This window comes from Maylandia zebra, linkage group LG4 (genome assembly GCF_041146795.1).
Source record: "Maylandia zebra isolate NMK-2024a linkage group LG4, Mzebra_GT3a, whole genome shotgun sequence".
NCBI lineage: Eukaryota > Metazoa > Chordata > Actinopteri > Cichliformes > Cichlidae > Maylandia > Maylandia zebra.
The window spans coordinates 24,844,719-24,872,214 of NC_135170.1; the positions used below are offsets into that span (position 1 = coordinate 24,844,719).

At 41.5% G+C, this 27,496-nt stretch overlaps 1 protein-coding gene across 1 annotated transcript; it reads left to right on the forward strand.

Moving 5' to 3' along the window:
* The first annotated feature begins 2,276 nt into the window (after positions 1 to 2,276).
* On the forward strand, positions 2,277 to 15,000 carry cdc42ep4a (CDC42 effector protein (Rho GTPase binding) 4a). The gene is made up of 2 exons (XM_004559481.3): positions 2,277 to 2,546; positions 11,948 to 15,000. The coding sequence occupies exon 2, from the start codon at positions 12,084 to 12,086 to the stop codon at positions 13,128 to 13,130; it is 1,047 nt and encodes a 348-aa protein (XP_004559538.2). The 5' UTR covers positions 2,277 to 2,546; positions 11,948 to 12,083; the 3' UTR covers positions 13,131 to 15,000.
* Positions 15,001 to 27,496: the final 12,496 nt, after the last annotated feature.

The following is a 27,496-nucleotide window of genomic DNA, read 5'->3' on the forward strand; positions in this document are numbered from 1 at the left end:
ACTATAAAGTTTAAATTGAACGTTTGAGAATGAGAGCAAAAAGCCAGATGATTTTAATTAACGTCAAACGACAGAAACGAGAACAACCGAGAATACCTAAAGAATGGGGTGGAGTGCAGCCCAGACAATATTGGATAAAAAATCATTTTCTGATGTTCCATTAGACAAGGATCAAAGATAGGTTAACTGGTGATTCTAAACGCACCGCAGGTGTGGATGTGAGAGTGTTATTATCTGTCTCTCTGCGTTGGCCTTGTGCTGGCAATCTGTCCAATGTGACCCTTTAGCCCAGTATGAGCTGCGATCCTAAGTGGGATAAGAGGTTCAGAAAATGGATAGAAAAAAGGAAATCACCTCCATTATTAAAGAAAATATGATTTTTTCTCCTTTATATCCACCTGGCAGTTGCTTAAAAAAGCTCACTTCATACAACTCCAAATGAAAAGGAAGAGTAGTACAGCATGAAATGTTAATAAAACAGAATGTGATGATTTCTAAATCAGAAAAACCCATAATTTACAACAGAAAACAGAACTCATATAAAATGTTTTAACTGAGACATATTACTGTTTTATCAATGATATTAGCTTCAAGTAATTAGATTAACTGGCAACAGTTTCACGGAAGTAAAGATGGGCTGAGGTTCAGCAGTTTACCCAATTCAAAACACTTTGAGAAATCACTGTCTTTGAACACAATTCAACGTGTCATCCACAAATGCAGGTTAGAGCTCTGTCACACAAAGAAGAAGCCATATGTGAGCATGATCCAGAAACACCATCTTCTCTGAGCCAAAGCTCGTGTAAATGGACTGAGGCAACGTGGAAAACTGTTCTGTGGTCAGGTAAATTGAAATTTGAAATTATTTTTTGAAAAACAGGGACACTGTAACCTCTGGACAAAAGACAAGAATGAACATATGGCTTGTTAGTGGCACTCAATTCAAACCACGGGCTGCTGTTACAAGAAGATGGGATACTATACTATACTATACTACTACGATACTATAGAGTGTCTGTCCATGTTCTCAGCCATCCAGGTCACAGTAATGTAAGGAGCTTGGAAAGAAAAACAACTAGACTTCTTTAAGTTACTTGAAGATGTTTCACCTCTTATCTGAGAAGCTTCTTCAGTTTGGGTCACAGGTATGTGGCTCATGTGATGAGGCACATGATCAATAGTGGGTCAGCAACACTCCCACAAGGGTTAAATACCAAGGGAGTTTAAGTTTACTCTCATCATAAAAAGCCATATTCTCTCATCAGCTGGTGGGACAGATCGTCGGAAAAAAGCAAAGGCAGAAATAACTTTCAAATATTTGTAAAGGACGCCAGGACATGCAGTTAAATATGGAACATTGTGGTTTCAGAGAACAGCGTGGAGAGACAGACTTGCGTCACTACATACCTTGTGAAGTACGAAAGCGAATAGTCATGTCATTGGGTAGAATGACTTGTGTCCTTTAGTAATTATCAGCCATTTATGCATACCTTTCTCCTGAGGTAAAACCTGGGGTGCATATTTCTGCTTATTTGCATTACAGAAGGTACTAATGAGTGGACACTGACCGATGTCAGCTCATCAACCACAAGTTCAATACACAAGATCAATACACAAGATCAAAGGGTTTGTTAACTCAATACAGTCTTTGCTGTTGTCAGAGAAAAATGTGTGGACGTGTAATAATTCTGACTAACATCCTTATTGGAACTGTAAAAGAAACGAAGGGCAAAGCTCACCTTTAAGCAGTTTGGCAATGTCACGCCTTCAAATCCCTCTGAAAACACCAGTCCCGTATAAATTTATCTTTGCCAATTTTTACTGATTTATTTAATACTTAAATCTTAAAACATGCAATGCTAGGCACTAAAACGATGACATCATTTCCCCTTTGACAAATGAACAAAGATATTCTCTACTCTTGCTCTCCGAAAATATCTAATAAGGCAAACGCAAATGAGTATTGTATAATACTAGAAAGGATATGAAGAATCATTTTAAAGAATGCACAACACTGCTTATTGATAAATGCTTATTACACCTTGGTTGGTATATAATAGCATCAATAAAAGGCTTAATATGTTCCTGGGTCTTTCAAGTACATTTTCTTGGTACATTAATTATTAAGTATTTAAACTGGCTAACCTATTTATATATTTATTATTAAAGATTTAATAAATTATCCTCGAGGTTTCCTTTGTGTCAGTGCGTCAAGGCAGTCTGAGTGGCCCCATGCTGGCACCCTGTGTCTTTAAGGACCCATGTAAAGAGGGCGTGTTCAAGCGCACTACCGCAGCAGGCGTTGTAGTGAGTTCATGCGCTTCAGAGTAGCAGCAGCGTTTGTAAGGATGTTGTGACAGCAGCTGTAATATTTCTCTAAAAAAACCCCGCCACACTCACGGGTCCATGATCCGCGTTGTTTGGAGCAGAAAGAACTAATCTGAGCGCCTCACAGCTTGTTTCGTTTGATGAATGCACCCCCATTGTTGGTCTGCTGGGGGCCTAAAAGTGGAGCAGCACCCGGCTTTTATGAATGGGGATGCTCGGTAAGCGTGTGTACTTTAATATTTGTACTTGCACTTAACATAAAACTGATCTTCTGGGTTGTGTGTGCACTTCAAGGACGCGTTTTAAACCGACATTTTATCGGCCCGTTCACCTGCGCGCACGGGGCTGCTCATGCTTCTAGTCCGCTGGCCTATTATTGTTCTCCTGCTATTGACCCACCCAGAATCAGCGCTTTATTGTATATGATCGAATCTCGCTGATCGGCAGTGAGCGCAACAGCGAATCAAATGCTGCGGAATTAGCGCTTATTTCTTTGTGTGTCTGTTGTCGAAAGAAACGAGCCATTTTGTCCTCTCAGAAACAAATTGAGTTTGTGTTTTTTGTTTGTTAGTTTATTTGGGGATGTTTTCAGGTTTAAGCGGATACACCATGTTTCCTTTTGTTTTAACCCCTGACTTTACTACAAACGACAACTCCCATAGGCCTGACTTTTAGAACACATGATAAACTTCAAAAATTCTCATAATTAGGCCAGTAACGTGTTTGATGGCTGTGCGTATTGGGGGTCCTTCATATTTTCTTAAAACACTTTGACTTGCTTCTGGGAACTAATTCTAGAGTGAGTGGAAGGTGATAGAAGGGCGTGATTTGGCACATTTCCTCGAAGTTGGAGGTGGCTTTGACTTGATCAGATAAGGCTGGGAAAGAAAGATACGTTATACAGTTTCTGCCTCCTTGGAGTGCACATTCACTTTGTCCAGGTCTTTGTACAGTTTTCCTGGTAAGGCTGGCACTTGATGAGGTCACTGACTGGTAGTGTGAGGTAATGGGCCTCAGGTCAGCGGGCTATCTCTCCATCACCCTGCACTGATAAGAACTTACAGCAATTGTCTGAAGAGGTGATGTTATCAGAGGTCTGTGCTTGTGAGGACGTTACGGTGGCTTTTAGGAAATTTGACCTGCCTTTTTCAAAATGTGCAAGGGCCTTTTATGAGATGTGAGGTTGTCTTGAAGTGGTGTGATGGATTCAGGTTGATGACACTACAACCATGCAAGCATAGTTGACCAGATTTACATGTTTTAGGCTTTCTTTAGCCTATTTACTTTGTATTTTATACAAAGTGACAGGATTTTAAACCAGCCCGCACAAGTTGTTGTTTTTTCTTCTTCTTCTTCTTCTTCTTCTTCTTCTTCTTCTTCTTCTTCTTCTTCTTCTTCTTCTTCTTCATCACTACAAAGTTGGTGTCTAATTGCCTGCAGGAGGTGGTTAGTGCCCGAAGGTGAAAGTTATCCTTCCCTCTTGTGTTGTTGGACACTGTGCCAAGCACCCTGTTATTATGCAAGGCACAGTGTAGACAGGATTTGTTGGCTCGTATCCTGGGAAGAGCAACCTGCTAATAAGTTTGTTTACAAGAGCAAGCAAAGTTGCTCACTTTTAATGTGGATATTCCAAAATACATCTGCGGTAATGCTGAAGGGAAACTCAGTTATTTGTGGCTACTGGCTAAATAGTCCTGCACCCATGTTTGCAGTTTGTGTGCTCATTTGAGGCTGTGTGTGTCCTGTCCAGCCCCTTCACATTCCAGGAAATACCAGTATAAACTGTTTTTTTTTTTTTTTTTTTTGTGTTTTCTTTTCTTTTCCCAGAATTCCTCTGAGGATGGTAGTAGGGAATATCTGGGTTACTTTGGAGAAGAGCCTTGGATTTGAACTTGTCTTTCAACACTTACACAGTAAAGATGTATTTTAGCCAGTTTGGCTTCTGACATATGGCAACTGTCATTAGTTTTCTGCCACTTACCTTTTTATTACCTTGTCCAAATATCAAATACTGAGAGTTTATCATATGACAGTGTGTGAATGCTGTGTCTGTTTGGGGTTTTTTGCCTTTTGTTTGGCTGCATTGTGTTCTTGGCCTATCCTGCATGCTGCTTTGTTGCACTGTATGCTGGGGCCTGTTAGCAAGAGGTAAATGTTTGTTCTGTTTCCTTGTTACTGGATGCACGTATTGCATGGAGTTGATGTCATTGTACCAAAAGACAATGACAGGGACTTCTGTTTAAACTCCAAATGCTTTCAGAGATGTCCTCTTTCACTCTATTTGATTTGTTGTTTAGCATTTGTGTGACATTCATTGTCCATTACAATTGTGCCATAGATACACAAGCATATTTATTTTATTTAAAATAAGAAATAAAAAAAAAATAAACCGAGTTCGTCCATGTCCCACCAGCCTGTGCTTTCCTTTGCTTGTCTGACCTCATAGTTATGGCACTGCAGCACTTTCAAACAGGAGTCTCCAAATCCTATTGCTTTTCTGATTTCTAAAATGTTTTCTGGTTTTCTTTCCATCAAGGAGAACAGATTTCTTCCCAAATGGTTCAAAATAGAACCTCATTCATCTTCTGCAGCTCTTAAAACACCAACCACACAGACAGCTGGGCCTGAGGCCAGAGCTGTCAACAGCTGTTGTGACTCAGCTACCTGGTGTTGTAAAGATCCGGTTGTGATCGTTTTCGAAAACGATTAAAGTCACCTGGACCTGACGCTCTCCATGTACTGATACATATTGCATTTGGAGTCTGCTTTTACACACACAATGTCCTACAGGCTTATTAAAACAGGGTGTCGATGGAGATATGAGCTGTTTGTTTGACTAGCTTGTCTGTAACACAGTATTATGGAGAAAAGCCTTGTTTACGTTATGAGTGATCAGGAAGGGCAGGCTGAGAAGATTTCCGGAGGGATGGGAGGGTTTACTGCCTAATTTTCTCCCTGCCCTTCCTGTGGATGTACCCTCCAACACGTGTCTTCATTAAACGGCTCCATCATGTGCAGCTATGTATGTCCAGCCTGTCCTTTTGGGAAGTTCTTGGCTAATTGCTTGTTTTGAAGAGACTGGTTTTCAGTGATGTGTCTCAGTGGTAATTAAGTTATGCTTTTGCAACTGTGTGCATCCACATTTTAAGAATGCTCAAATGTCTTCGTGCATACAGAAGGGGACAGTTGTTAATGACTTCAGACTGGTCGTTGATCTTGCAGATCCAGCTGGAACAGGATGGAAAAAGTTGGAAAGGTATTAGCTTAATGTTAAGTGTCTGTGAAGGTTCTCAGCCTGTCCTTTTGGGATGTTCTTGGCTTAATGTTAAGTGGTTACCTCTGGCATGCTCACTCGTTGATATTGCCAGCGTGAACCTGCTTTCCGTCAATTCCCTGTAATTATTCCGAGACACTCTAAATGCATGTTGTGCCTCCCACCCTCTGTTTGTATTTAGATAGCATGCCCAGTACACAAATGACGTTGGTGTCCAGCCATATTGGCTCCATTTTCAGTAGCGCAATAGTAACTTTTTATTCTGATCAGAGATGATAGCAGAGCTGGGATGGATAACATTGTTTGTCTATAAAAAGGCATTGTAGATCCATGAAAATAATGTTTATCAGCCTTGTTTAACCCAAAGAATACTTTTCATTCTTGAAGCGCAATGCAGCATTATTGTTTGCCATCCACTGATTGTGCCTGTAATAGAAGCTGTCAGTTTGATCACAGCAGAGGACGGAGAGAAAGAGATGCTGTGTCATGTCTGGAGGCTGTGTTGGCTGTAAATGTAAAAGAGACAAGTCATCCCCTCTTGGGTATCTGAGTTCAGCTGGTGCACGTCGAGCACGCCTGTTTTCTGCCACAAACCCTTTCAGTGACTGCCGAGGTGTCACCTTCTGTCCTGGTCTTCATCACTTTTCTTCCTTCCAGCTGGATGATTTGCTTTACTTGTAAATAGCTCCAACTTGAATAGTCTGCATGGTGAATACAGTGGCATTTTCAATTTTAAAGTGTTGCTTCGTGAATGTTGGTAGAGTTCCACGCTAGCCGCTTTCACCTCTTATGTTGAGAAAACGCCTACTAGCTTTGTCGTAAAATGAACAAATGTGTGTAAATAAGCAAAAACAAAACAGTTGTGCAGGAAACCGGCACACACTGGTGTCTGTCATGCAAACAGACCTAAGCCACAAGTCTGCAACCTAGCTAGCACATTCCCCACATGTCAAATATGAATATTTGTGGTAGAGCGTAACCCACTTCAGGCTAGTTTTAGTGATCATGGATTGTATATTGATCTGTCACCTCACTATATATCCTGATATTTCAAGAAAATTTGTGAGGATATTTATGATGATAAAGAAAAAAAAGTATACATATAAATAAAAGATGTTTTCCATCCAATATTTTTCAATGGCACTACTGTCACACTTCCTAATTTTCAATCGAAACAAGGTGCCAGCAATGACAGCATCATTAGCATGCAACAGTCATGACACAGCATAAATTAAATATAAGCTAAACTTCTAAGTAAAAGTATAAAATAGCTGCTTAAAACTTTAGTATAACAAAACCTAAAGTCCATTGACCCAGAGCCTGCATAATATTGTCACATGAAAAAAAAAAAAAATGAATAGATATTTTCTACCTCTTGCTAAAAGCCCTGCTTTTCCATCATGTTACCGCATAATTTAATCCATCCAAGTAATTTCCATTCATCATTTGCTCTTCCTGTCGTACGGCGCGCAACCAGCGAGTGCTAGCGATGCTTGATTGATTAGTTTGTTTATTTTTGCACATCGCCAGCTACTAGTATCTCCTCCTCCTGTGCCGTCCTAGTCTGTAACTCGTTTGTTGTTTCCACCTTTAGCAGGAAGAGTTTTCTCACATATTTTGCAAAGTGCTGCACTTTGCTGGAGGTTTTTGAGGTCGTTCTCTTTTTAGGTAACAAAATGTCATCGATTTGTAGCTCTTGTTCCCAAACGTGCTTCTCCTTGTTGTGCACATTAGGAAACGTAAACATATGATATTGCACTATATGACACTTTTATTTTATTTTTTACATGTACTGAATGATGTCATGACGAAGGTCTTTATCAATACAAAACAAAAGCTGTAAAACTTGTGAAAATACAATTAAGTCCAAAATCTATGCATTTATTCAGTTTGCAAAGCCTTCCAGTGGGCGGATTGTTGGGCGGATTCTGGCCCGTGAGCTTTGTTCGGTTTACACGATGGTTTATCAATGCAATGTTATATTTTTAACACTCTTAAAAGTTCTTGTCAGTTTGTTCTTGCTGCTTCTCTCAAATATTCCCCTCACTGTCTATCTAAGGATAGAAACGGATTTGGTACTCAGCAACATGAATACCAATTCCAAAACCTACAGGCACTTTTATTAGCAGGAAGGCTCTAAAAACCTCTTGTTCTTTGATCCCTACAGAACGGTGTGCCCCACTGGGTGAGGTGTGACACTAACACAGCATATCTCCTAACAGCAGCTTGTGAGGTATTTGTGGTCACAGAAAAAAGAACAAAAAACCCCCCAGAAACAATTTTTTCTTCTGGTCCCTGTGTTATTTTTCAGACGAATTGAATGGTTGAGATGTTTTGTTAAACTCTCTGTGATTATTGATGTCTCTACATTCATCATTTTCTGGAAAATGGGTTGTCTTGGGGTGTGCGATTTCCTGATTTGACTGCATGTCCATTTGGGGCTGTCGTGCACTGAAGTTTCCCGGCGTGCTTGGTGATGTGCCCAATTGTCCTGTTTTGTTCAGCCATTGGTGTTTTTCTTTAAATATATAAACAAACAAACAAAACATATCAGGGCTTATTTAGTGTGATCGTGTCTGTTCTGAAATGTTTTAGCTTCCGTGCTATATAGGATCTGCATGGTGAAATGGGTGGCAGGGTGTAAACGTACCAAAGATACCCTCTCGGTCAACACGTCTGAAGCTGCAACACCACAAGCGAATGGCACGTCTAGTTGATTGCCCCAAATGGGCGATTTAAGCAACGGCTAAATTTGGCTTTAGCGTAAGAAAAAGGGCTTTATTTGTAATTTCTCATTAGAGCAGTGTGTTTTCTCATTGCTGTATTTATCTCAGAGGGCATCATCAGCTTGATGTCTGTTGTCCCCCGTTTGTTTGATTGAGAGATAATGTGATTTCCACTGTTTGTCCTTTGGCTGCTCCTTCCTAAATGAGATATTCAGGCCCACTAACTGAGCTGCATGGCAGATACCTATCTACTGGAGGCCATTTGTCTGCGTAATTAGTAGAGTATGTGTGTGAGAGTCTGTGCTAGCCTGTTACTGAGCAACTGTGTACCTCTTGGTGGTGTCGCACTTAAACATTTGGGAATAAATTAGGGTTTTCACAAGCAATCAGAATGTTTACAGATTGCTTGATAATTGGAGTATTTTTCAAGCAGAGCAGTTTTCACCCCTTTTTTTTTTTTTTTTTTTTTTTTTTTTTTTTTAAATTTCCACACAGATTTAGGGTGCATCATGTGGCTTTTCCTCCCCCTAATGTCAGTTCACCCTCTGGTCATTCGATTGTCCGTCCAGGTCAGTGACTTCAAATGATGTGCACAGCGAGTCTGAACCCCTCCCGTCTTCCAGACAGCAGAATGCACAGAGCACAAAGAAGGCGCATCAATACTTAGTTCCGGAAATGGCCCATAAGTCATGGTTGAGACTCGGTTTATGTGTCTGCAAGTGATCTCTTGTGTTTCGGTATTGATTGGCTTGGTGCGAGAATATTGACAAGAAGTGAGAAGTTATGCTCGTCTAAGGTTTGCTGTAAAAAACTTACTGAATGCGGGTTAATTATCTCAGTGAATTTTGACTCGTAGGTTAAACTCGTAGCTATTTTTCTTTCCCCACTTCCTCCAGTGTGGCATTTGTTTATAGCTGTAAGAAATGACTGCAGGTTTAGTGAGGTTACTGTTTCATTTAGCGCGCTCCTTTTTGACCTCTTTAGTAGAAGTAAAACAGCAGATTTTTTTTCTTTTCTTTTGCTCTTTTTTTCCTGACTGAGAGATTTCCTTTTTTTTTTTTTTTTTTTTTTTTTTCCCCTCCAGGTTTAGAACTACTCCATAGCCTAAATACATCTGGCAAAATGGGTTATAATACCGCTTATAAAAAAGAACAACATGAGATGACTGAAGAAGTGGAGTAGCACTCACAACTGTTTGGAAACATTCCAATGTACTCGTGGTTACTGCAGTATGTGTGCGTGCATGTACTGCTGCTTTTACCGAGCAGCTCACAAACACCACATCAAGGCAGGTCAGTCAACCTCATAATCTATACACATCAGTTTAGACAGCTCTAGCTTTCAAGAAGCTGTACTGTCAAACTGAAAAAATGCAGATGTGCTTCATTTGCTGTTCATCCCCGTTCCTGTCCCGCATTTTAGTGGGCTCTGTTGCAGTTAGATCATGAGTGTTGTGAAAGTTTGTTTATAAAGTCAATCCTCCCCCCTTCACCCCTGGTGCTGCGATCCAGCGGTTCCCACGCTAACTGCTGCCTTCTCAGGCCCTTTTCCACTCTCCATCTATATCTGCCACTCCCCCACCTCCTACTTGTGCGTGCATGCACTTCCGCAAATATGACAAAGCCATAAATATAGAAGGTCTTGGGTTGGATGTAAATGTGGAACTGCAGCGGTTTTTGTTTTTTGTTTTTTCTGGTACGATGTGGTTTGGAGCTGACAATGAGAAGTCTGTCTGGTGGTCTATAGCAAGTTTCTGTATCCATATCCCTGCGATGGGCACCATAGAGCTTTTCAGCTTGATCCTGGCCTAGAGGGTGATATAGAGGAGTGGGAGGGAGGTTTTCACCATCTCCGCTTTTTTGATCCAGTAGTTGTTTTGTTTTGTTTTTTTCTTTCCTGTGTTTGTGCCACCCAGGAGCAACTATTCAGGAAAGAAAAGGCTGTTATTTTGGCTGGGTGTGAATATTTGGCCTTCCCTGAAACAAATCAGAACAGGCAGCTACAAAAATAAACACATTTCAGCAAAAAGTGACTTTGTTTATGTATCTTGTTGAAATCATTTGGAGTTCATGGAACGTTTTGTCATCACAACTCGGCCTCTGGTTTATCGAGCTTGCTTGCTTTATTTATTTATTTATTTTTTGTTGTTGTTTTTTTTCTACAGCACCGGAATATTTCTGAGTTTTAATCGATTTCCATTTTGGCCAATAGAAAGTAATAACACAAGGTGAGTGAGCACAGGCTATGGCTGACAGAAGGCCATACGTTGCATTTGAAGCCTGGAGCCACCCGTAGCCTCTGACAGGAAACGCTGTCGCTTGCACGAGGGAGGGTGTTTCTATGGAAACCGAAGCAGGTGAAGGCATTAACAGGAAGCGGAGAAGAGACTCAGCTGGCAAAGACAGGGGGTGGAGACCGAAGAATGAGGTCAATGCATGCAAAAGCTTGCCACTTTAAACAGCTAAAATCTCTTCCAGCATAAACAGAAGTGACTTAAATATGTTTTAAAGGGCTTTCTTACAAGAAAGCTAAAGTCAAGGTTAAGTGTTCCTCTTCCTGTCTTAGGTTAAGTAAACAAAGAAAACGGCACTATGAGCAAGCTAGAGAGACGCACGCTCAAGCCGGTGAGGTAAACCTTTTCTTCAGACATGCTTATGCACAACCACAGAGATTTTCCATCCACAAGTCAGCTGTGCATGTGTTTTTGATGTCTTTGTGTGGAAACCGCTTGCACTTCACTTTGTGGGCCACCATGAGAGTGCTCTTTTCATGTGTATTTTATATAATTGGACTGATGGTTAATGAGACACCCTGCTCCTGCCCTCCAGTGCATCACCTGAGGAAACAGCGGTGTCTGGCTGGCTGCCTGTGGCGGGGTTTCCTCTGTCTGAGCTCTCAGTAACGTAGAAACACAATTTTGTCAGCTGTCATAAACCTCCGGGGGCTTAAACACCACTGCCTAAGATGGGGAATACATTGTGATTTCTTTGTTGCAATAATCCAGCTCTATAGTTAGATGACAGGGGTATCATTGTTTTTGATGCATGTATAATTGTCCTTTTGTCAGTAGAAGATAGTTTTCGGTCTTGCAGTGAAGTATACTTTGCAAAAAAAAAAAAGAAATCTGTGGCAGCTCTCAGTTATCTTGCCTTGATTCATGTTGGTCTGTGGTTGGTGTTTTCCTCTAAGTTATAGCGCTGTTTAAGTAAAATCCTGTGGTGGTCTACTTTTTTTTTGGGGTTTTTTCTGCAGCGTATTTTAGAGTTCATCTCACAGAGTTTGCGCGTCATTATAGACTCAATAATTGATAGCTTCAGCTCTTGCAATTAGTGGCAACATTTGGAATTCCTTCATGTTTTTTTTTTTTTTTTTTTCTTAGAATTAAAGGGCTGAATGTTGACTTTCTTGGCAACATAATTTAAAATCTATACTTTAGCTGGACCATATAGATTCTTTCTTTTTGCTTTCTGCTGGTTTTGAGTCAAGTTACAATTTATTGTTTGAAATCAATTTGTGTGAGTGGACACACTTTGAAGTTTTTTTTTGTTTTGTTTTTTTGACTAAACAAACAATTTTGATTCGATTATGTCTGTTTCTAACTTATTGTGTGTTTTTCCAGGTTCCCTGGCTGATTGGATTTAAGGACCATCAATATTCATTCCAAGATTTCAAAGAAGGACTTTCCCAAAGATTCAGGTGATCTTTTTGCCACCCAGCTACCTCTTAGTGCACAACAATACCCCTGATCAGCCACCATGCCGATCTTAAAACAGCTAGTGTCGTCCTCCTCCCAGACAAAGCGTCGCTCCCGTATGGACCTGACCAGGGAGATGATCAGTGCTCCCCTGGGTGACTTTCGCCACACCATGCATGTAGGCCGCAGCGGTGATGCTTTTGGTGACACCTCCTTTCTCAGCACACGCTCAGGGGAACCCCCTCCCGAGTCCACATCCTTTCCTCGCTCTCCTCGGCCTGGACTCCTGTCACGCACCTTTAGGAGCAGCAAGCGCTCTCAGTCGGTGAACCGAGTGGACCAACAGAAAGATAGCGCCCTGGTGGTCCCCGGAGGATCACCCACCTATGTAAAAAATGCCATGTCCCTTCCCTTTCTCAATGATGAAGACGGAGGCGACAGCATGGTGACAAAGAGTTTGTCTTCAAGTCCGCTGAAGCTCCACAGCGACTTGGATGGGAGAGGTGCAGTTGCAGCTACTCGCTCTTTAGAGCTGGAAGAGCAAAGTTTTGGTGAGCTGACTGAGCTCCCAGAGAGCTCAATTCAGTACGGAGGTGGAATGAAGCATGCAGTGTCGGTTATGTCTTTCCACGTTGACCTGGGTCCGTCCATGCTGGGTGAAATCCTGGGTGTGATGGAGAAGGAGGATGATGATCTTGGCTACGAGGAGGGCAAGAGCAGCGAGGGCTGCACCTCGCCACTGCTTGGCGCCCATGGTGAGGAAGAGGTTTATGTAGAGGGTGAAAAAGATGAGGAGCATGTGGAGGCAAATGAAGAAGCAGAAGAGCTGCAGCACCAGGCATCTATGCATCTAGCCAGCTCTGTTGATCTGAGGCAGGAGGACGGAGGGCCTTACACTCCAGAGTACACTCCTGAGATACGCCCCAAACACTTGCAGCACCTAGACAGCTGCTCCATGTCCAGTTCTGGGTCTGCTGCTCTGGATGAGAAACCCAGCAGCCTGATCTTTGCAGGAGATACAGATAGCGCCACCTTCAGTGCCCCACCAGAGGAGGAGAGCAACTTTTCCTCTTTCTTGGAGGATGAAGATGATGAGATTCATGTATGAGAGTCTGGTGGAAGGAAAAAAAAATAAGAATAAGCTGTGGAAGTGGTTTATGCGCAACTGGCAAGTCCTTTGACAGTGTGGATTTGCAGTTAAATGGGAAGACGATACTGTAGTCAGGAACTGTGCGAATGGCCCTTTGAAGAAGATGGAGGGTTCCTCCTTTAAAGGGCTACAAAGAAAGAGTGACTGCTCCTTTAGGATGTGCCCAAACTCTGTCTGTCAGAGAGCCTTACCCTCCACTCCCTTTCTGTCAATCTGTGACTCCCTTTTGAACACCGAGGGAACTGACATGGAAGGGAACACACTTTCTGAATATGGAACATTCCAGAAGTAAGCAGGGAGTAGTGGTTAGAAAGGAACTTTTGTAGGAAAAACACTTTCCACAAGTAAAACTCAGTTCAGCCTTTCTCTTTCCCTCTCTCTCCCCTCTCGCTTGATGTGTCACATGTGCTTTTTTCATTCGGTTCGCCTCTTTTCTTCACTCTGGCTGTGGGACGTCATGAGGCCTGAGCTAAACAGAAGGCCTCTGTCACAACAGGATCACTGGTGGGTGTCTTGTCACAATAAAGGGAGCTGTGGTTGTCACTGGTGTGTGAGGCCCTGCACTGAGCCTCTTTCATCTGAAGATATTATAGCAGTACCATAGATCTATCAGATTTCTTTCTCCCTTAGTATAACTTATGTATCTCAGGGTCTTTGTGACACTGTTTAAAGGGTACAATTTCCTGCTGTAAAGCTGGACCTCAAAGCCAACACCAAATTGTCTCCTTCACATAGACTCTGTGAATTGTAGAAAAGGAAGTAGAGCTAACGGAGATGCATTGGGCTGAACTAAATAGAAAGCAAGGTGTTACTACAGCAAACTGGAGGTGTGAGGAGTAGTGTAGCCCACTCTTAGTTGTCTTTTATATCTTTTCTGATGCAGTTTTCCTGATAATCTCCATTAATTAACACAAAGTGACTTTCCTTTAGTCGTGTCAAGTTCGAGTTGAAACCGAATAACCACTTCCTTCCTTTTTTTTCGTTACATCCGAGCAACTGCAGCGGTGCAAGTGATCTGTGTAGAAGATTTTCATTACTCAAGGGGACTACCTATATGTGTAAACTATTTTCACCACTACGTACGAGTAGGGCTTTAGTGTATATGTGACGGATGAATTACGTGTACCAGGAGGCACAAGTAAATCAGACACTACTAGTATTTGGTGTTAAATACCTGCTGTTTTCTCTACCTTTGTTAGAAAGAAATCTTTACTGTGTTTGTTATGTCTGGAGAGTGGATTTAAAAAAAAAAAATTAAAAATAAAAATAAACGTGGGGGGGAAGAAAAGAGACAGCCAGCAATGGATGCAAGAGCATTAAGAAAAGATTGCTATTTTTGTGCAAGTTGCATAGTCGTTGCAGCTCGACTGCCTTTCTTGCATCATTAAAAGCCATGGCCAGAAAGTATTGAGGCTTAGTTGGGCTGATTGACTTCACTGCCTTAACTGAAACTGACAGATGTGCCAAATTATGATTTTTTTTTTTTCTTCTTCTTTTCTCTCTCTTTGCTTTTGGGAGAGTCTGCCACTTACATTTCACTTCCTTCTCTCTACCAGTATTCACTGTGTAAGTTTCAGCATGCAAATTAAGATAAGTGCTATAAGGTGTGATGTCCTGAAACTGAAGAGGTTGCATAACTGGATGTATATCACTCATGCACTACAAAATACACGCAAGTAAATCCAACTGTTAATTGGGTGCGAATGAGAAGTTGTTTGTGTTTTCTGTGTGATATTACACCATATTTTTGTCCCCACTGTATATTTACAGCCTCTTTTCTGTACTGCTCAAAATAACCTATATTTTTCAATAAAAGCTTGAATACTTTCACTGTTTCATATTTGATTGTTTGTTTTTATGTGAGTACATCAAAAAGCAGTGTGTGTTAAGTGCTATCCACTCAGCAGCATTAACAAAGGAATTCCTTGAGTGCCTCGTGTTTCCTGCCATTCACCATCTCTCCAAGCAGAGGAAGGAAGGAAGCAATTCAGACCTTATTGGCCTTAGTTGTACACTTTTCTTAAATATACAATAAAAAAAGAGTTTTGAGTAAAGCAGTGCATGTGGAGGAGAAAAGCATCTTAACTTAAAGGCTTAGTTTAAAAAATGTTTTGGTTAGTTTTTTTTTAAAGATCGTGCAGGTGTGAGAGGGGTGAAAGATGGATTCAGGGGGGAAAGTTTATCACCGAGGAGTGCTGCATTGACAAATAGCGAAGACGGGCAATTTCTCTTACCTTGGTGATTGGAGGATGGATGAGCTTTTTACTCACCTGAGACCGGGATCCTGCTCATCATCGCTGACTCAAAGCTGCTCTGTCACTCTTGATTTTAAAGGCAGTGTTTTGGCTTTTCCTGCCCTGGTGAGCCCCCTCGCAGCACGGGCAAAGTCCGGCGCGCTGTTTTGTTAACGCTCGCTGCAGACTGTTCAAGGTCTTATCCTGCATCCCTCTGCATTAAAACTGCATTCAGAAAGCAGCGCTCTGCTTCTCTTTGGTGTCTCATTTCGATTCTACTCTTTCATCTCCACTTCAGGGAATGTTTAATCTCTTTCCACTTTGAGTTTTTCATAGTCACATTATGCCAGTGTCCAATCTGCCAGAGGGCTAGAAAAAGTCATTATTCTTACACTTGTGGTAAAGCAGCCCATTTATATTGATTGTTGTGGTCAATACAAACCAGTAGTGGTATTGATCCTTCTTTTCTCTGCCTTTATAAAGTCATTATTCTTCTCTCAGATTGTTAGGATTTTTCTTTGAGAGAGACTAAATCTTCCCTGTGCACCACTTTGGCATTTGATTCTGAAAATCTCAATTTGAATTACTTCATATAACTGGGTTATATAAATGGGTGACAGTAAAGGGAAAATCGCATTGGAATGAAGTTTAGGGGTCACCAAGAACTACCTCAGTGTACCTTGCCACTGATTCCCCAAGACCCTGGAGCTCTACTGGACGTTGACGGATAATCGCTCATTTGACGTTTTCATGATGATGATAGTGACTCTATCTAGAGTCATTTCCAAAAAAGGAGTTGCAGCACACACCATCACATATGTTTAGCATAATTTTGATACTCATTGAGCCAGTAAGTAACTCTTTTATGGCTCGTGGATCAGAGCCTTTTTTTTTAAGCTTAAAATAGACAAATCACATTGGGATATAAATGTTCCATCATAGGTTAAAGGTGGATCTTTTTGAAGAGACCATTCTCTCACAGTGGACAGATGCACCTAAATGATGACAGGTTTAGGTCCGCACAGTATAATGGAGCCCCAGTTTCCCTTACTGTATGGGTCAAGGGCTCAGGTTTTTTTCCTTTAATTTGTTTCCCATCTGTTTTATTATTACGATACAGCTGCCTGCTGTAAGCCGAAAAGCTGTTATTTACTGCCATCTAATGGTTGTTCGAAACTCATGCAAAAATGGGTGTGTCAGGACAAGGGCTGGTTTGACTTTGAGGGTTGTAAATACCTGTGTGGCACTGTAAACCCAAGAACGTATTAGCTGATGTTGCTCTTGTTTTTAAAAATGCATTCAGAAACCAAAGTCCAAAAGGAAAACATTCAAATGAGTTTTCTTGTGGGTAATCTTTTGGACGTGAGCACAATTGTTTGTCCCACACTGGAGACTGCTGATTTGTTCAGGGGGCTCAAGCCACCTCCCTCCCCCATAGAAAATCATTGTAATTTGAGTCTTGCCTTGCAGCTGTTACCCTCTCTCAAGCGCCCATTATGCAGCTTTTCATCTGCTTCGGAGGCTGTCAAATGTCATTTCCCCTTCGCTTTCAACTTTCTTTGAAAGCTGTATTTTCTTACTTGGGCCACCAATGGGAGGCGCTCATTGCCTTTAGGTTTATTAGGTTAGGAGCCTCGGCCTGGACCCACAGCCCTTTTCCGCCAAATTCCATCAGCAGACTTGCAACTCTTCCAGGAGGCTGAAGGCATGCTGAAATCTGGAAAGTATTAAACAACCTGCTGGTGAAGGGGATTGAGGAAGGGAAGGTGGGGGGTGGCTAAAGGAGTAAGAGAGAGGGGAATCAAAAAAAAAATGGGGAGGTGGGGGAAAATAGGAACAGAATAAAAAATTGCTCATATACCGTCTTTTGCCTGTCTCTGCTACATTCCCCTCCCCCCAAAAAATCCAGACCACTCCCCAAGAAGCTACATATGCAACATTTTTTTTCATATCTGCAGCAGTATTTCGCAATTCCTTTTTTTTTTTTTTTAAATGGGTCATAAACAAACAGCCGTTTCTCCAGTATAGCTGTACTGTGGTGTGTGTGTGTGTGTGTGTGAGAGAGAGTGTGTGTGGAGATGTTTGCTGGAACACAAGTGGAAGGCTAGTGCCAGGGCTGAAAAGCCCCAACTGTGTGTTTGTGGTTGGTAGCGAGAATGAAAAAAAAAACAAACTGGATGCTATCCAGACATCCTTTCCCATGCTTCGATACGAACATCTGTGAGCAAATATATACACAATGTACAGAAGGGTGTGCTAAACTCTGCTGAGAAGATCTGCTTTTAAAAAAATGTATAGAATCGCAATCTTATTTATTATCATAAATACTTTTTTTTTTTTTTTTTAAGCTGAGTTGTCCCTTCAGGAGAGCGAGATGGAGCACTAGGGATATTGGCATTAACAGGAGCTGCTAACATAAACACTCCAGTACCCAGTACTGACCTCTTGACCTCTAAAACCTGGCTCTCCACGACCAGCAGCAGGAGACCACACACACGTGCTGGGGGGAGGAGTACAGAGGATGCAAAAAGTCTCTGGTGTTCTTGCTGTAAAGAGCTTCACATGCCTTAACTGAGGACTGTGAAAAATTAAACCATACTCCAGACATCTGTGTGGCTTTCCCGCTCATGGATTTTTGCAGGTTTTTCAGAATGTAGGTATGGCTTCCCCATATGGAAAGGTTATTTGAAAGGAAGCCGCTTCTGTCTCTTTCGTTCTCCTCCTGTTGTTGTGCAATGAGCAGTTTCCGTTATAAATGTGGAGACTTTGTCACAGCCTCCTTGGACTGGGCTCAAATCTTCATGGTAAAAATGTGGTTTTTCCCCTTTAGCCGAACCACGTTTGCTGAAATCACTGTAGACGTAGCTCACTTGTTCACTATGTTTTATAACTGTTATAGCAATCAGTTGACAATCAAATAACTGGAACAATTTAACACAAGGATACGTGGTTAAATTTTTATTCTGCATCCAACATGTAGTACTTAAACTTCAACATGGAGGACTAATTTTTGCCATCAGGATGGAAAAAAAAATATGATTCAACCCTTCATTTTCCATGCTTTGCTTCTGTCTGTGTGGTACTGCCTTCACCCCATCTCATTCTGCTGCAGAGCACAGGTCCTGCAGCCGAGTGTGTCCCCAGGAGGTCTGGCCTAGTCTGCACTCATGCACCCATGACCACAATAGATAGAGCTGGAGGCTCTGCTGATCTCTACACTTATTTCTGCCAGAGGCCGCTTTCCTTCCAATGCCAGTCATCTACAGCTGGTTGAAACTGGAGGAAGGCGAGCACTCTGTATACCTCGGCTCCTGCACTCCTCCGGACACCCACACATTCGGTCTCTGTCAAATGTAAAGCTTTTGCACATAAAGTTTTGGACAGTTATTGGCAAAACAACACACATTTGCAATTCATCAGCTTCTTTAAATGTAAAGTTAATAGATTTAAATATATACATGTATATATACTGGGAACCTACGACTGATAAAACAAGCCTTCAGGTGTTGATCACACAGTGAGACTTGGCGCCATTTCTACTGAGGCACTGTGTCTACACAATGCACCCCTTGTTTGGTAGCGACAGCATGTCCACAGTGGGGCAAAAACTGACCTGGAAATTGAACACAAAGGGTCACTTCCTGTTGTCCAACTTTAAACTTTGACCTTCCGGCCCTTCTTTTTTCTCCTGACAATATGAGTAATAATTGTCCAGCTTTCACAGCGAGGGCAGAGAGAGCTGAAGGGCCGACAGAGATTGATGCCTGATGCTAATCTGGAAATAAATGGATCCTTTCATGCACCACATTTCATTCATTAAACATCTCTTCTATTCAACAATCTAAAGTTATTTTGAATATTTATTAGCCCGCATAAAGCACATTTATAAGCATCTAAGTAATTCCAGTCCGTCACATCAATCTCTGTACTTCAAAATTAAAGTCTGCATGAGCAGATTTTGATGTTTAATGTTTTTTTTTTCTCCCTTTTCGGCCAATGAAGTGGAAAAAAAATATGCAGCTCAATAGCTGTGGTATTGCTTCAAAAAATGTTTGATTTCCCAGCTAAGATGAAAGATATTTAAACTAATTCTCATTCACATCACTCGGTCGGATGGATGGGGATGTGTTCAGGCTTCTGTAGTTAGAAAACACAGAGCCCACTGTTCATTTCATACTGCTCTTACTAATATCAGCACTGGCAGGGGCAACCAGACAGACTTTCCATTACAGTCACAGCAATCACCTTCCTGTTTTCATGCGACTTTATACGCAAGCTCTACTTTTGCTTGTGGAAATACTGCCGCAACCTAAAGCCTCATTCGCTTTCCTCAAATCTCAGCAGCATTATAAATCAAGGCGTGCCTGGAGATAGAAAACAACACTAGGGTGAAGAATCCCAGAGCTCCATGTGTAGAGATGATTTTTAAAACACACTGTACTGGGTGTTGGTCCTCCATTTAACAACTTCGTCATCCAGTTTATGCACTACTCCCTTTGGCCATGGTCCCCTCAGGATTGAGCTGGAGAGGAGAGGGGGAAAACTTCAACAGATGCTGGATCTTTTTATCGTCTTACTGGCCAGGATTTAACTCTCCTCCTCCAAGTTCACATGGCCAATCAGAGCTGACAGCCCATAAACAGATGTATTGTGTGTACTAGTGTGTTCTCTGTTGGGTTGGGTTGACTTGAGTTTATTATTATTTTTTTTATGATTTGATCATTGAATTAGGCTTGGGTTACTTTTTACTTTGGTAAAGCAATTAAAGATGTGACTTTGAATTCAAAACAGGCATCATACTGACTCAGGAAGAGGATGTTATCTGAGTTCAGCATCCCGGAATAATGTGCATCATCTCTTGCACGCATTCAATTCACACATATACAATTTCTGCCTTATGCTGAATTACAGAAGTCACACAAAAACCTTAAGCAGCAGTGGCAAACATCCGCTACGATCCTACGGGCATTCATGCTATAAATGTAAATGCTGGATAAAAACCACTGTGCAATTATTTGATCTTTTAAACAACCTTAACATTCTCACATCTGTCATGAGACTTTTTTTCTTTATTTTTCTGGGAAGATTTAGCCTTGAAATTTAAATCGGCAGTGTTTATTTTAAACATAAACACTCAGCGTGACGCTTTGCATGTGATGTAGAGGCGTGTCTGGCTCTCAGCTCAAAAGATCCAGCTGAGCATGAGGCCATCTCCTAAAATTCCTGTATCAAACAACTGCCTTCTGGCAGAGTAGCTAGCATGGTAAAGCCTGGTTTAAGCTCCCTCCGCCCTCTCCATCTGTAGCTGTTTACTTTGATTGGCACCGCTCTGCAGTGCTCAAAGGAAGTTGTTCAGGATTCATCTCAAGCGAAACACTGGCTTTCGCACACCGCCATCCCAGGAAAAATCTCGTGTTGACAGCAAACGCATCAATCTTTATGTGAGTGGGACTTGTATATTTCTGTGTATTTAGGAATGGAAGAATGCTTATGTGGGTGTTTGACCGACTTGGTGAGCTATATGGATGAGAGTCACAAAGCGAATCAGAGCAGGGTGGATCAGATAGGGAGGGAATGGATCATTAATCTCTCCCCCACTCCTTTAAAAAAAAAAAATATATATATATATATATAAATATATATTTATGTATTCTCTTGGTGCATGATCCAGCTGTGTTGCAGCTTTAGGCCAGCAAGGAAGTGTTGGAGCAGGATACAGGGTGGAGGCAGGGTGAGGTCACACTGTTGTTGGACCTAGGCTGGACGGATGTCTGTGGGGAAAGAGGAGACACTTGGCTCAGTGTTGCAACTGTTTTCGATTGCACTGTTAATTGAACCGTTCATCAGAAATACTCAGACTCTTTCACACAGTACTCCACACAGAGCTGCCATTTTGAACACTATCAAACACTGACCCTCTCTTTCACATGTGGAGCCATGTACACACACATGTGCGTAGTGAAAGTGAGTCACCCACAGAGGCCCAGGCGTATTTAGAGACCGCTATGTGAGCGCCTGGCCCTGCATGCTTGGAATGCCTTGGGTGTGACCAGAGTGGCCATGTGTGTTTGCGTGTATGTGTTTGTGTATGTGTAGTAACGTTGCTCCAGCTGCCTGTCGTCTCCAGCTTGTCCCATCGGTTCTCACTTAAGGAGCAGAGCCAGCCAGACAGTGACTCAAGCAGACACACACACGCACACAGAGGATGAATTAGTCAATGGAAAGAGCTGTACACATTGTTTGGAATTTCCTGGTCACCAGAAATTTTGCTTGAAAACGATCCATGGGTCATTTTTAAACTTTCACTGATCTTCTCACATTGAACTTCACTGAAGTTGTATTCATTAATGAAAATGAAGGATATTTAACTGTAATTACTGGAAGTGATCGTGCGAGCGGAACAGTTTTCCAGTTTTCCATGAAGTTTCAAGTTATGCATTGCACAACGGTGATCCTCAGAGGTTGGCTAGCACTGCCTACTCCCTCCTCCCACAACCATGTGTGTAGTTTTTACAAACTTGAGATCTACAAACCTAACCATGACCTCAGAGAATTAAATATTCTCAGTGGAAAACCCCCGTATCCCCAAAGTGGCATTTCGGACTTGTCAGCTGCATTGTATGTGTAGTTTTTCCATGTGTGAGTGTAAGAAAGAGCAAAAAGAGCGAGAGAAAAAAGAGATTTTGTTTGCAACTTCAAATACAGAACTATTTTCCACGAGCCTGCATCTCTCTGCTGTTGTTTATATAGTGAACATATGTTTGTACTTGTGGTATTTGTACAGCACACAAGTTATTAAAAAGACTGTCTTGCAGGAGCAGAGCTTATTTAACAAGGCTGAAGCTGCATTGTGGGCTCAGTGTAATGGGAGCCCAGGTAATTGTTTTGAAAGGGTAACTTTATAATGGAAAAATATAAAAACAAGCCCTGGCTTCAATTAAGCCTTTCCACCCCATCCCCCACAACCCCGAAAAAGTGAGGAGTTCCGTCCAAGCTGCCATGTATATTTTCTTCTCTGCCGTTCACCATTTGCCTGCTCCGTATAACCAAGTATGGGATTTAATGTAATTTTTCCGGCTGCACATTCGGAACCACAGTTTTGGGGTCATGGAAACTGCCTTAGTTTGCATTTTCAGTCATTCATTTCCATTTTTTATTGAATAAAATAAATGTTTTTTTAAAAATGGAAAGCTGAATCACTTTTCTTCACAGCTCTGCATCATTTTTCTTGACCACACCCTACTTTTAGTCTTTAAAGGGTAAAATTCATTTCTTAGAGGAACTCGAAAGAACAGATGTTTTGAAACTCTCAAATGGGTGTGGGGGGGGGATAAGCTATGGTCTCATCTGGAATGCGTAAAGCACAACAATACATCCCACAGAGTGGGCGGGAACTGTTATGACTTAAATCCTCCCAGAGCAGTATAGGATGATGGTGTAGGCTGTATAGATCAAGATGTTCTTTCTGACTTTCTTCACATATTTGCAAGGCATACAGAGTTCAGGGAGAGGACATTATTTTTCTTTAAAGTAATCTTGTGGTTTCATTAAAACCTCATTAAAGGTTTGGCATATTGTGAATCTGTGTGTTGGCCATCAAAATAGTCCTGGAGAACAACACAGGGGCTATCCCGTGGATAGCCTGTAAGCTTTTCATGTCACATATTAATTCAATATTATGTTATGGTCTAAACTACTCACCACTAGTAAAACTATACTTTCAATTTCCAGCATAGATTGAATTGGTTGTGGAAAAACAGCACTGAAAATATCGATCCTACAGGGAGCCTATGTGGCAGCATAGGCTCAGGGCTGCTTTGAGATTATTGTAAGTTCCCAATACTCACCAAAGTCAAATTCAATATCTTGTACCCTGTTAAGATTTGGTCACAATTTCATTTCTTCCAACTTGTGGCCCCAAAGTAATAATTTTCCCACGCATAAACCAATATAGCAGTTTTATTTGATGTTAGAAAGATACAATAATCAGTAAACGACATAAACGCCTTCTTGATGTACTATTATAAAACAATTTATTATTATTGGCACAATTCACTCAAAGCTACAAATGTGAGCCTTCTGGTTAAAATGATAGGATTTGTCCATCCGGGACTTTAATTCAGAGAAAAATGACTAAAATACGTTTACATAAAATGACAGATGAACTGACCAGCAGACTGAGCGTTATCCTGGTAGCAAGTTCAAAGTGAGGCATATTGGGGTCAGGGAAGAAGTGAAAAAAATGCTAGACTGGCTGTGAGTTTGTTGATGTTTTTAAGTATGTGGATTGTATGTTTGTAGAACATGCTGATGCACTGAGGTGTCTGCCAGAGTTTATCAGGCCATCCTCACCTCCTCATTCACTCAACCACTGAGAGGAGCTGTCAGTGGGTTTGGCGCAGATATTCTATGAGTGGCTGCTCTGGGCTGCCGCCCAGACTGATGCAGACAGATGAACACACACATACACCATCTCCGCTTCAAGCCAGGCTTTACAGCAAGGCCACAGTTTCCTTTGGCCAGGCCACAGTCTCTAGGCTACCCAACACATATGTATGGGTATCACCGCATTCGCTAACATTCGATCAGACAGACTACTCTCTAAACCGAGACTGAACTGAGCACCATGTGCATTGTGGATTCCACTATCAAGTTTGGTTTCATGTTTCAGCAGGCATGACTCATAGCTTAGGCAGTGAATCTGATCTGGAGAGATACCTGTTTAACAGCATGCTGAGGATTGTATTCTTGAATTTTTTTCTTTTTCCTCATTTCTTCCACACAAGTTGATAGCTTGGCCTTTGTTAACTGTCCTATAAAGAGCTCTGCTGTTTTGTGTAAAGAATTCATTAAAAGTCACGGCCAAGAGTAAGGGTGTGTGAAACCTGTCTGATGAACTATGTAAACACATCTTCCTTCAGAAGTAAATGAACTCTAGTTTCTACACTGGTATATCACGGCATTTGACCTCAGAAGCAGTTCTGCGGATAATTCCTACAAAGCTGCAACAAATAGTGAGATAATAGCCAGTTAGATGCAACTTCTTCCAGGAAAACCCGATTTACAAAAGCTTCAAAAGTGCTGGCAGCATTTCAGGAAAGAAAATATTTCCTTCTACGCACCTTTATTCTCATAAAATCTCAGTTGGCAGCTTGTGAAAGAAATGCTGCAATGTTAGCTGTCAAAGAAGGACAGCTACAGTTTCGAAAAGATAACACAGCAACTGGAATGAGTAAACTTCTGATAGCAAGTACACAGGAATTAGTTTCTTCTCTGAGAGTTGTAGTGGATTCTAGCTACAGATCTGCAGATCTCAGAGCAGTTGGATCATATGATCACGACTGCTTATTGCAACATATTTGATTGTAATTAAAAAAAATAGCAATAGAGCATGTCTGACGCAACTTAAATTCTTATCCACAGATATCAGAGCTGTGAGAACCGAGTAGAAAGGAGAGCAAAGCAATTCAAATTGAATTCTTTCATAGTTTTTATTGCTTCATTCTAAACCCCCGGAGGCCAGTCGCACTCTGATTCCAAGCAACAGTCTGTGTTACAGTCTTGCCTGTTGGGATGTGTGTCCTGATGACATCGACTCCAACAGGAAGCCAGGGGCTAATGATTACCACATGTTTAGGATCACTAGGGTGCCACAATCTGGATTTTGTCATGCCGTATGTCTCTCATTTATTTGGTTGTTGATTCTTGATAGGGAAGGACAGAGCCTTTTCTAAAGGGAAGGAAACAACAGCCCTAATCACTTTTAAACATGGCCTGTTTTATCTGATTTAACACCCGGCCAATGGATCTCTTCAGCTCAGTTATGGGTCTTCCTGGAGTTTTGAAATTTAAAACAAAAGAGACGACAAGGGGTGTGTATTATAGAGCCTGGCCATATTTTCAACGTGCGTATTTAGGATCATTGTCAACATGCTGTTGGTGTCACTGGGTGTCAACACATTACCATGCAAACCTTTAACACAGGTCAACTTGTCGTTCCGTTTCAGCTCTTTCTGTCTATGGGATGTCATTTGATAGTCACTCAGCGGTGTAAAACATAAACAGCGAACACAGGGTAAGACCAGTTCAGCCCTGAGGGTTAAGAAACACAAGAAAGTGTCATGAACATCCTGGAAAACATAAACAGCATCTGTAAGAGGAATGTCACTGTCAGCGGATTCACATAGTATCATATGTTTGGAAATGAATCTCGATTAAAGCAGGCAACAGAACGAGCAGTGAAAATGAACAAAATGTTCTGTGAATAGTGCAGAAAAGCATCCAATGATTTCCAGCTGTGATGAGCCAAAGATGTGATTTTTTTTTTCCTTTTTCTTTTCCTCAACGTCCCATAGGTGGAGAGGCTTCCTTCATTCCTTCATATTCCCACATGTAAAATTATTAGCTGTCCCACTAATGTGTCCTCAAGGCAGCCAATTCATGGTCACATCCAAAACCAAACCCTAATCCCCAGTTGTGTCACTGTTCCTTCACTCATATGTTTCCTGTTGGAGATGAAGCAGCCCCAAAAGCCCCCTGGCCACTCCTGCAGGTGGAGACCAGTGCTGTAAAACTGGGTTGGGCTTGAGCTGAGGCTGAGTCATTTTTATCACAAAATAGCAAACTGTTCCAGTTAATCCAGCTCATCACAAGTCTAAACTTGAGTCTCAATATGTCTGCTTTGAGAATATAAGAACGAAAATGAAAGTAACATCATGAAAGAAAACGCAGAATGTGCTCACCTAGCTCTGAGATTAACACTGGATCCAGAAAATGGTAGGTAGGTAGGTAGGTAGGTAGGTAGGTAGGTAGGGGAAATTGTTAAATACATGCAGATAAAGATGTCAGCAGCAATGCAAATAAAGTCATTCATACTGGGGATGCTGCATGTTGTGGTGAGGTTACTTTAATCTTGTATTAAAACTAAATACAAACCAAACAGTAGAGTCATTGTGACGCCTTTGTGGTTTGGTTTCAGGTCAGCTGTTTTGCCTGAAGTGAGTAGGTCTCACAAATAAGTGAGGTTTATTTAAGAGAATAAATCTGAGCATGCGCAGTAAATGGCCAAAAACCTTGCAATTTTGACATTTTAAACAGCCATCTAACATATCTCACTTTTAGTGAAAGTCTTAATTAAAAGGGTGTGCCAGTTTTAAACTCAGCTACTGCCGAGCCGCAATAACCTCGCACTGTTGTCGCTGGTTTTGAGCTGCTTCTGCCTGTTTGCTTTGTAATCACTCTCTACAAAAGGACGAGCCTTGTGTTTTGTTTTGGTTCTTTTTTGGGGTGGTGGGGGGTGGGGGGGGGGGGGGGGGGTGATGGCTTTGGGTTTGCTATCAGCCATGTAACAGAGATCACAACTCAACAGGGTTACAGTTGAGTCATCACTGAGCGAACCAAGTAATCAGTCAAAGCGAGCAGCAGTAGCTTTTACAGCATTCCAGAGTATGTGAGGATTTTTTCTTCTTCTGTTGTAGTCCAAGTGTGTGTTTCACACTAAAATATTCATCACTAAAACATCAAACAGCCACATAAAAATTTCATTAGAAAACCAATTTTTGTCCGTTTTTATAAATATGATTAAAAATCCGACAGCTTCATTAATGAAATGTTTATTGCATTCTTATTAGAGGTTATTAAATCAAAAGTAAAGGGTGGGGCACATTAAGGCTCACTGCAATAATGCTTCATTTGCTAAGGAATGCATCACCTATACTGCATTAGGAGATTTCACAACAGCAGCAGCAACAATCTAACTTTATAATTCATGTCCTATTATTGTTTGAAGTTTTCTCTATTTTTAGTCAGATCCAGCGTTATCCTTCCTGCTCTGTATCCTCTTTATAAGTAACAAAACTGCATTGCCTGTGAATTCTCCCTGACCACAGACTAGTGTTACACCAGTGAGATTTGTAAGCTTCTCTCACACCTGCTCCAGCTGCACTGCCAGGTTCATCTTTTCCTCCTGCTTCTCCTGCTGCTGGCAAAGCCTGCCCCCACTGACCACTGCACCAATTACATCTTCATAAACAGTGGCACGTCCATCCAGTGGTCTGGGCGGTTGTCAAAGAGCTGTCTCTTTTTTTTTTC

What these genes read in the sequence shown, in the direction of transcription:
- cdc42ep4a (XM_004559481.3), top strand. Translation starts at nt 12,084, where the DNA reads ATGCCGATCTTAAAACAGCTAGTGTCGTCCTCCTCCCAGACAAAGCGT.